The sequence below is a fragment of the Xylocopa sonorina genome, chromosome 11 (assembly GCF_050948175.1).
Source record: "Xylocopa sonorina isolate GNS202 chromosome 11, iyXylSono1_principal, whole genome shotgun sequence".
NCBI classification, from domain to species: domain Eukaryota; kingdom Metazoa; phylum Arthropoda; class Insecta; order Hymenoptera; family Apidae; genus Xylocopa; species Xylocopa sonorina.
In genome coordinates this window covers 1247846-1256974 of record NC_135203.1, presented here as the reverse complement: position 1 = coordinate 1256974, position 9129 = coordinate 1247846, and the positions used below count along the sequence as shown (strand labels likewise).

Sequence of the window (9129 nt, the reverse complement as noted above, 5' to 3'; positions counted from 1 at the left end):
TAGACTTTCGGAATTTTTGATGACTTACCAAGTTCGGTTCGTATCGCCACCTATCGAAGTAAACGTGAATCATTGAAGATTTTCATTATCACGTGACCAGCTTAGCCAATCGGAGAATTTTGAGGGCCCTATACGTGGCATAAGGCATGAATCCTTTCCACGTCCGCCATTTTGACATACGGTACTTTTCAAGAGTGTTGGTTTTATGTTTTATCGTTTCTCGTGAAAATAATCTTTTTTACTGAAACGTAAGTAACGCAAGTGGCTTATACGGGCAACGTGACATTACGGGGGAGTCTTAATAATCAGTCGACGTTTCTAAATAATGGAACTTTGAGCGGGGAACCTTTGACGATTTGTTGGGGAGTAGGTCGAAGGTGACAGACAACCGGGTGTACGCAGTGGCTTCGCAAACCGCACAATATCTTCCGCCTTGCTCGCAATACTTCGGTATTGGCGTTTTAGGTAGCCGAACACGTTTTAAAAGTGCATAAATCACCAGCAAAACACTCTAGTGTGATCCTTAACGGTATGCTAGTCCGATAATCATAGCGATGTATTAAAATGAGAATCAATAGCGGGCAGCGTGAGCATCTCGTGCGTGCCTCTAGACAAATTCCTTTTTTTTTTCGTTCAATTCAATTAAAATCTATGATTTATGTTGTTCGTAATGTTCGTACGTTGTCGCTAGTTACTCATAAATGTGCAGGTTAGCTTCTTGATCTTTGTGTCAACGTATCGGTACTTTACGCATGTTCCTACTTACTCTTCACCTCTGACTGCGTAATTTCAATTTTTTTTCTTCCATGAAACGTGTCTTTTGTCCACCCGTGTAACGCTGCCTTTGGAATTCTTTCATTAATTCGATCGTTCCGACCGTTTCTTTTCGTTTCGTGAAAGTTATCATTTATTTCGAAACGATTTCAACCAGATATGTGTTACTGCACGTTTTGATTGTATTAGTACTTTGTATTCATGCATATGTCGGGCATGTATCTCTTTCAACTAATTTTAAATATCAAATTCACGATAATTAAATTCTAATAAAGTTGAAATTTCATTATCTTGTCTTTCTGTCCTTTTTACTTTTGCAAATGATGCTCTTGCCCGTGTTAAGAATTATGATGTTCTAATCATTTCTTTTCTCACAAATACATGTACAAATACATATTTCTCAATAAAACACTGATAGATTTTATCTATACTTAATTCTTATTCGATATTACATATGTAAATTAAGTTTAATTTGATAAAGGTATCTGAGTAAAAATAAAATACAGAATTTTATCCTGCAATACATCATAAATTGTTAACGTGTTTGAACCATATGTAAAGAACAAAATTTTACTGTATTGCAGGTAATGTATCTCTGATATGTTTTGATCTATCTACTAGTAAAGTATTCTCAAGTTATTTTGTTGTTCCAGGTATTTACATAATCAGCATTAATCATGGGGAATATGTTTGCAACGCTATTCAAAGGCCTCTTTGGCAAGAAAGAAATGAGGATTTTAATGGTAGGCCTTGATGCAGCGGGTAAAACCACAATTCTGTACAAATTAAAATTAGGGGAAATTGTTACAACAATTCCCACTATAGGTAAAGTATGAAACTTCTATTGTAAATTTGAATGTTTAAACTACGATATCATCAATTCATATGTTAACAACATAATATAATTTGCTGATTATACATTTTATATTTTAGGCTTCAATGTAGAAACAGTTGAATACAAGAATATAAGTTTTACTGTATGGGATGTGGGTGGTCAAGACAAAATCAGACCACTCTGGCGACATTACTTTCAAAACACACAAGTATGTGATATATTGATTTAATTATGTTATTCTTCGTAATATGGATTGACTACTATTGTATTTTAGCTTAAATTAACTCGATCTTTGTTTACACAATTAACATTGGCAATTACAGGGTGGAGAATCTCTTATCGTATTTAAATCTGCACAGTATCTAATAGAAATTATTTTCATCTAGTGAATTTATTTTCAGGGGCTAATATTTGTTGTTGACAGTAATGATAGGGAACGTATCGGCGAAGCACGTGAAGAATTGATGAGAATGTTAGCAGAAGATGAACTTAGAGATGCAGTACTTCTTATATTTGCTAACAAACAAGTGAGTATAATTTTCGACATGTTAATAATATAACGAGGTGTGCAAATATGTAATATTATGTAAACAATACTTTGTCATTATACAAAATGAACATATATATCAAGAAAGTTGAACAATAAGAAATCAATTGTAGAAACAATTTACGTAAATAAAGCTGCATATGTTAATTAATATTTCAGGATCTCCCAAATGCAATGAATGCAGCAGAGATTACTGACAAGTTGGGGCTGCACTCTCTCCGCAATCGTAATTGGTACATTCAAGCAACGTGTGCTACAAGTGGAGACGGACTTTACGAGGGCCTCGATTGGCTCTCCAATCAGCTCAAAAATGCCAATCGCTAATTGGAACGATATTCTGTCAACATTCAGTTGCTATATTAACATCATAAAAAAATCAGCTGCACACCTATCCCCCCCCCCCATGAATGAGTAATAATATAAAAAAGAGGTAACTAAGTGCAAACCGCGGGATCTTTTTGATCTTGAAGTGGAGGGTGGAGATTATCGAAAGTTGTCATTGTGCCAGGAAGTTTTTTCGGGGGGAGGGGAGTGGGGAAATCGGCCGGAAGCACACATTCGAACGGCCACACAAGACTATTGCCTTGTGCAACTTATTATTATAATTATTATTATATTAGCATTATAGTTACACTTTTTACACAGAGATACCACGAGGAAAGTGGAAAACTTGGAAGTAATTGTATTAAAGTACCTAACTCTGAAACATACAATACACATTTAATTAATTAATAATTCGAATATCTTTGAAAAAAAAAAATATTAAGAACAAAAAAGTGAAGTACCCACGGTGTTGTCAGTTTGAATGCGTTGGACATACTGATTATCATAATGTAGCTGCATATTGTACATTACATTATATAAATACGATGATAAAAATGTGATCAATAGATGAGAGAATGTTGCTCTGTCCACTACATTACAAATGTCACATCGGCCCATCAGTTGACATGAAAAATGCAGTGAATGGTAACTGACGGTGCAATGACTTACTGTTTCTAGTTACAAAAGTTTGTTTCTATTTTTTTAAGTTTTCAGTGGTATACGTCGACAGAAAAAAAACAAAACTATACAAAATGGTTGTCTTACTGCTTGTGGTTATTGGCAGGTGTTGTAATTGCACCCTCCTTCACTTGCTTGCGGTAAAACTAACAGTTGGTCAACCATGTATATCTCAGTGTAAAAGAGATATCATTTATTTATTGCACCTTGATAAGGTAAAATTAGAATATTGTCAACATTCCGAAATTATGCATCGATCGTGGCGGGAAATGCAGATAAAATAAAACATTTGAATGAAAAAAAATATAAGAAAAATAGGAAAAATGTGGAATAAAGTAAAAAACAAGAGTTTAAAAAAATTAGGAAAGAACCTCTCGCAGCAAAGAGAGATAGGCCTCGCAATTTCTAAGCCAGCAATCCAAACTGGCGTGGCAGTCTGCCAGATGAAGCCATTTTTCGCAAAGCCCTTTAATCTCCTAATGTTTTCCTGTCCTTAAAAATACATTGTTTTTACCAAATAATCTTCCCCTAATTGATCAAATCGCCTTTCCGTCATATGCGAAGATTCGTATAATTATATATGAATGTTTAAACAATTTGTGAAATATACTGTAATTGTGCTTTATGTAGTCTATATGTTATTTGCCGTTAAAATAGTTTGTTTTTGTTCTGGCTGATTCATCAAATGATAGAGTTTATGAAAAGTCCTCCTTTTTGGGATGCATGCAGATCATACAGGACAATGACAAGGATAATGGAACTTCTGTACCGATACAGAAACAATTAGCGTCATAGAAAATTATCACTATTTCGGACGAAAATAAACGCATCTCTATCCTCATGGTTGCACGCATCCCTTATTCAGACGATGGTACTTCAATTATACAAGCACGAATACATTTCTTTTTAAATACTAAAGACTGCGCACCGCCTATACCGCATATTTCATTTAGCAACTTAAGTTATCTTTCTTTTTGTTTATTGATTAATTATAAACTTGATCACATATGTGGATAAATTACGAATTTTAGATTTTTAATCTTTTGTTTTTTAAAAAAGAACAAAAAGTAAAAAAAATTTGCCGTAATATTTACTTAGCGGTAGTATATTTTTGTGTGACAGGTTTTTTCAACTTCTAATAACGTGTGTATATTTAACGATTAGAGGTAATACAGATTTTCAAGAGGATATTATTTGCTCTAACTCTGTCAGAACAGAAATAAAGAATGTAATATTTAAAGAATACAATATGATTTTTTCCTATCGATACTATGGATAATTAATTCGTTGTTAATATTTGAAACAAATTTTCGTTAAAAATTATTGTTGTTTCTTCAGTAGTGTCATTCGTCTCTACTAGTAATGAAATATTACAATTTGAAATTTATAAGTAATCGCAAAAGCATTTGATATACACGGACTGCTGCACACTTCATGTTTTATTCATTGTACGTATAAGCACGAAACATCGCAACATTATAAAAAAGTGGATATTTCTTTTTTTGATATTTAATTATTTTAACGTAATCTGCTTAAAATTTTTACAAATTTACAACGAATTTTTATCATGAAACGTCAATTTATGTTACCTATACATACATATACGTGTTATATTATCGTATCGCCGATACGATGAGAGTATTATATATACTTGTAAATTACATTCGTGACATCGTTTCTATACGCATGACCCAGTGTCGTGACATTTTCTCGCGCGTAACCTTCGCTGTATGAGTAAGTATTGAATACGGTGCATCGTGATTTAATTTCAATGTACATTATGTGCACAAGCGTCAGAGCGAATCCGGTTCGTTATGTCCTTGTTTGGTAAATAAAATCATTTCAGTCTCAAAGAAATGTTAAATTTTAGTGATTGTTGTAAATGTACTAAAAAATAGTATATTATTTCACTTGTTTGAAAAACAAATTGTTTTTTCGCTTTGATATACCTGTATATTTCAGTAAACGAATATTGTTCTTTAGATTCGAATTATTTGCTAAGAAAGTTATACACGTGTTGACGCAAAATATAAACATATGTGAAATCGGATTGTGGCGGGTGCTATATGCGATATTGATACGGCGCACACGTTGGTCACAATACAGGTGGGGTGGGGTGGAGTGGCGAGGTGTCGTCGGTTAGTTTGTGCCAGGCAATGTTCTGATAGAACGCATCTTTCTTTTGGAGGTTCGTAACCTTGTTTATGGATTGCCTATGACCCTTCTATTAACGCTAGAACTCTTATTACTCGAGTATAATTGGAAATAATTATTATAATATGAACAAACAAAATTACTTGCCGACTTACTTGTTGGTATGCATTTATAAAAGCATCTTAATCAACGTGGAAATTTAGTTTGTTATAGATTTACCGATGCCACGCTGACGATTACCGTCAGGACAATTTCTGAGTTTCAGCGACATACCTAATGACTTTCTCTGAGCTATCTCATTCTTCACACTTATATTGGTAAGTCAGATGATTTTATCAGTTAAGTCAGTGGATGAAACATCCAATTGATACAAATAATTGGTTGTACGTTAAGTGTGAATTTTCTGTAATTCATAGTGTTCGCAATTATTCCTTCTTTACGTATACATTGTTTGTTACATCAGGCCAGGTTTTCATACATATTCGTATAGGTATTTTTCAAGAATTGTAATGCAACAAATCCCTGTATGGTGGGGATCAGAATACACTCACAGTATTCCCTGCTTGTCGTAAGATGCGACTAATAGGGATAAGAAAGGGTTAACAAAGGTGTAGAAAAGAGTAACAGTTATTTTAGTTAAGCACATAATTAAATATTCGTATTAGTATGTTTTTCTTTGCGAATTAGTTATTCAATTTATATTTACCGAGGATACTGTATTAATTAATACTGTACTCAATATATTTATTTACATCTAATTAATAAATGTCTGTCGAGAAATTGCTTTTAGTTCATTGTAATTTCAATCGTAGAATAAGTGTTAGCGTCAAGTAGGTAGACTAGAGCAGGTTAACGCATTTTTTATTGTAATTTGCGCGATTAATCAGTTCAAAATTGATTACGTTAAATGTTGACCATTTTAAGACGAACAATTTGAAAGTCTATGCTGAATCGGTAATAATGGAAGTGATACTAGAATGGTAAAGCGATACTCTGAACTCGAGCTGTGTAATAAAAAAATATATTGTCCAATTAGTTTTTACGTGCGTGACAAAAATCTGTTTCATTTTTTTTTTTGCGAAATACTTGATTAACATAAACCATGATATCGATTCAGCAATGATTCTTCAAAGTTCGTTTATTTTGTTCGAAGCTACAATTACGAAAAAAAAGATGGCGTTGTCGATCAAACGAGGCTCGTTCATTCGTATCTATCTAACTATCCAACGTACTTCCTATTTATTATGTTTATGGTTTTCGTACGTCATGCTCGAAACGTGGATGTAACTTGTGAAATAGCACGAAGTCGGTATCCCTCGTATTTTTAGAATTATTAACAATCTGTAAAGTAACGATCACGGATTGAATGTCAGACAAAGCTGTTTGTGATAGATACGTCTTGTAGACGGCGCCAGGCTTCTTGTCGGCAATAACGAAGCGTTCGGTACTCGTCATCGCAGCCTTTCAGATACCGTGCTCGCATGCACGCATTTTCACACAACCTCGAGGTAAATCGTTGATCGCCGAATAACAAATAGTAAGTGAAAAGTTATCACGGACAGCAAGGTAAGCGAAAATCCTTCGCAAAATGATAATTGCTTGCGAGAGACTGCGTACTCGCATCCGGTAGGTACTGCCATTTCGGTTTCGAGGTTATCGCGCGTACGCGTTTATAACGCGTTTATAACGCGTACGCAATGAATCACGAAGTGGGATATAATTTTTTTCCGACCGCATTTCTTTGCCTTTATTCCAGCAAAAATGCCCGTTGCACTGCGTAGATGTAAATCATAGTAAGTATGTGCCGTTTTACACGGTACCGGCAAGTTTTTTGCATGTATGATGAAATATCGTTCTGCAACCTGTCAATTAGTATATGCATTAAAAGCCGCGTCGCTTGACACCTCGCGGCGTTGCCGTGAAACGTTATTATTCAACTATTCTGACGCGAAACCTAAAAAGAAACAACACGATACGAGACTTCTCGGACTTTTCTCATACGTTCAGGATGCAAGTGTATATATATGATAAAGGATGATAGAAGTATTATGCAATTTGTTTATTTATAGTTTTTTCCTTTGTCAAAAGTCTTGAAAGTCGATTTTCTTTCGACGCTTGGGGAGAAATGTTCGAAACGGATCCAACAGTATCTATCATAAAAATCAGCTGGCATATGCAATCGTTGTTATTGGTAGCATCTTATATTTAGATCGCAACGATGTTCCAATGACCTTCGATCATGAAAGCTTCGAGCATACAAGCGTAATGTATCTCAGAATACTGTCGAGCTAGAATTCTTTTTTTTTACACGCGCTTCACGATTGCCGTGCCATCTTGTCCTGGCGGAATGACGTTGTCAAAAATGCGGTTCTCGAAAACTCTGATCTCGACCGCTTTATGCACCGTACGATAAATTGTTTGAGTTTAGACGACCGTCTGTGTTTTCCCTTCGACGGGGCACGGTTATCAATTTCCCCGGGACATTGGAAAAATATTATTCTAAGTCCAGACCAGATTGTTGCGCTACCAGGCGAAATTCCAAGAGGGATGGATTTTTGACCCTGCTCCTGTATGCTTAGAGTTCCCGAGGGTCTGTGCAGTCAATCTCTCGTCAAATAAACTTCTAGACTGCAGTCATTATTAGAACAAATAATTCTCTATTCTTAGACAGAAAAATATTTTTATCAAGGACGTTTTACGCGTGATACTCAATTTCTGATGATCCTAGTTACTTTTTAGGATAAAATAATTATTTCCCTATGCGATTGTTAATGTTTACTTGGACGCCTCTTACATCATAATCTATAAATTAATAGCGTTTATAAATGCACGAATAATAATTGTAGAATTCAGAAATACCATAAGTTTCCAGATTGAGAGGTAAGATTGCCCAAATGTAAGCTGAAATATGTGCTGCTAAGAAATGTTAGGAACAAGGCACTAATTTTTTTAAAGGAAGGTTAAGAACCGATGCTTATAGTCCGAGACAATAGTGTCTAATGCGACGCGTAGGTTTTTGACGTCGCAAAACCGCAATCATGATTGTAGTCGTGTGCAGCCGTAAAATCGCGTGCGAGGCTTTACTCATTTTGCTCCATCATTGCCGAGCGCGCATGATGTCGCGAGAATGGCGCCAACATTCCCATCTGTCGACGTGTATGCACCGTAAAATGTTGGATCGCGACGCACTCGTGCGCTGATAACGACTGTACGTGTGGGTGGCGTGCTACATAAGGAATATGCATAAGGCTGAATCGGTAGCGGGGAACGTGAGTCCTCCGTCTTTAATATAGGTAAATTCTAACGGTGTGCAGCAATGCTGCATAATTCCGCTATTAATTGACGGCTGATTGCCACTCATGCAAATCCGATTAATGGAAGCTGCGATCGGCGAGAAATAAATGTTAAATTGTTGCCTTTGACATTTTCAGCGGCGTCGCTCGTTCGATGAAAATCGGCCTTTCCTTCGTCCTTTTGCCGATCGTTAATTGGCGCCGCAAGAACGGTAGGCTATTTATAATCGCGCACGTTTACGACGGAGGTATTTTCATATGCGCAGAAAGCGGAAATAGGTTTACGAGTTCGATATCAATTTTGCGGGCATCACGATCGAAGTTGGACGTCGTGATTTACCGATCGTGCACATCGTACGAACTACGCGTTATTTATTTTATGACCCCGTAATTCACGTCGACTGCACGAATTTACTCGGACGTACTGCGTTTAGATAGTAGAATCAATTTTATTCATAAGCTCCATCGACCTCTGAAAGGATGTTTCTGTCGGTGAATGTTGATAAGTACATCGAAGGTTTGAT

At 35.7% G+C, this 9129-nt stretch overlaps 1 protein-coding gene across 4 annotated transcripts; it reads left to right on the top strand.

Annotated features, from left to right (window-relative positions):
- Positions 1 to 100: 100 nt before the first annotated feature.
- On the top strand, positions 101 to 3971 carry Arf79f (ADP-ribosylation factor 1). Of its 4 annotated transcripts, none has more exons than XM_076903845.1 (6): positions 162 to 248; positions 371 to 465; positions 1428 to 1599; positions 1708 to 1817; positions 2011 to 2136; positions 2316 to 3971. In XM_076903845.1, the coding sequence occupies exons 3-6, from the start codon at positions 1452 to 1454 to the stop codon at positions 2478 to 2480; spliced, it is 549 nt and encodes a 182-aa protein (XP_076759960.1). In that variant the 5' UTR covers positions 162 to 248; positions 371 to 465; positions 1428 to 1451; the 3' UTR covers positions 2481 to 3971. The 4 variants fall into 4 exon arrangements, with proteins under 4 accessions (XP_076759959.1, XP_076759958.1, XP_076759960.1 ...); XM_076903842.1 differs by having other exon boundaries at positions 166 to 248; positions 371 to 529; XM_076903844.1 differs by lacking the exon at positions 371 to 465 and having other exon boundaries at positions 101 to 248.
- The last annotated feature ends 5158 nt before the right edge of the window (positions 3972 to 9129 follow it).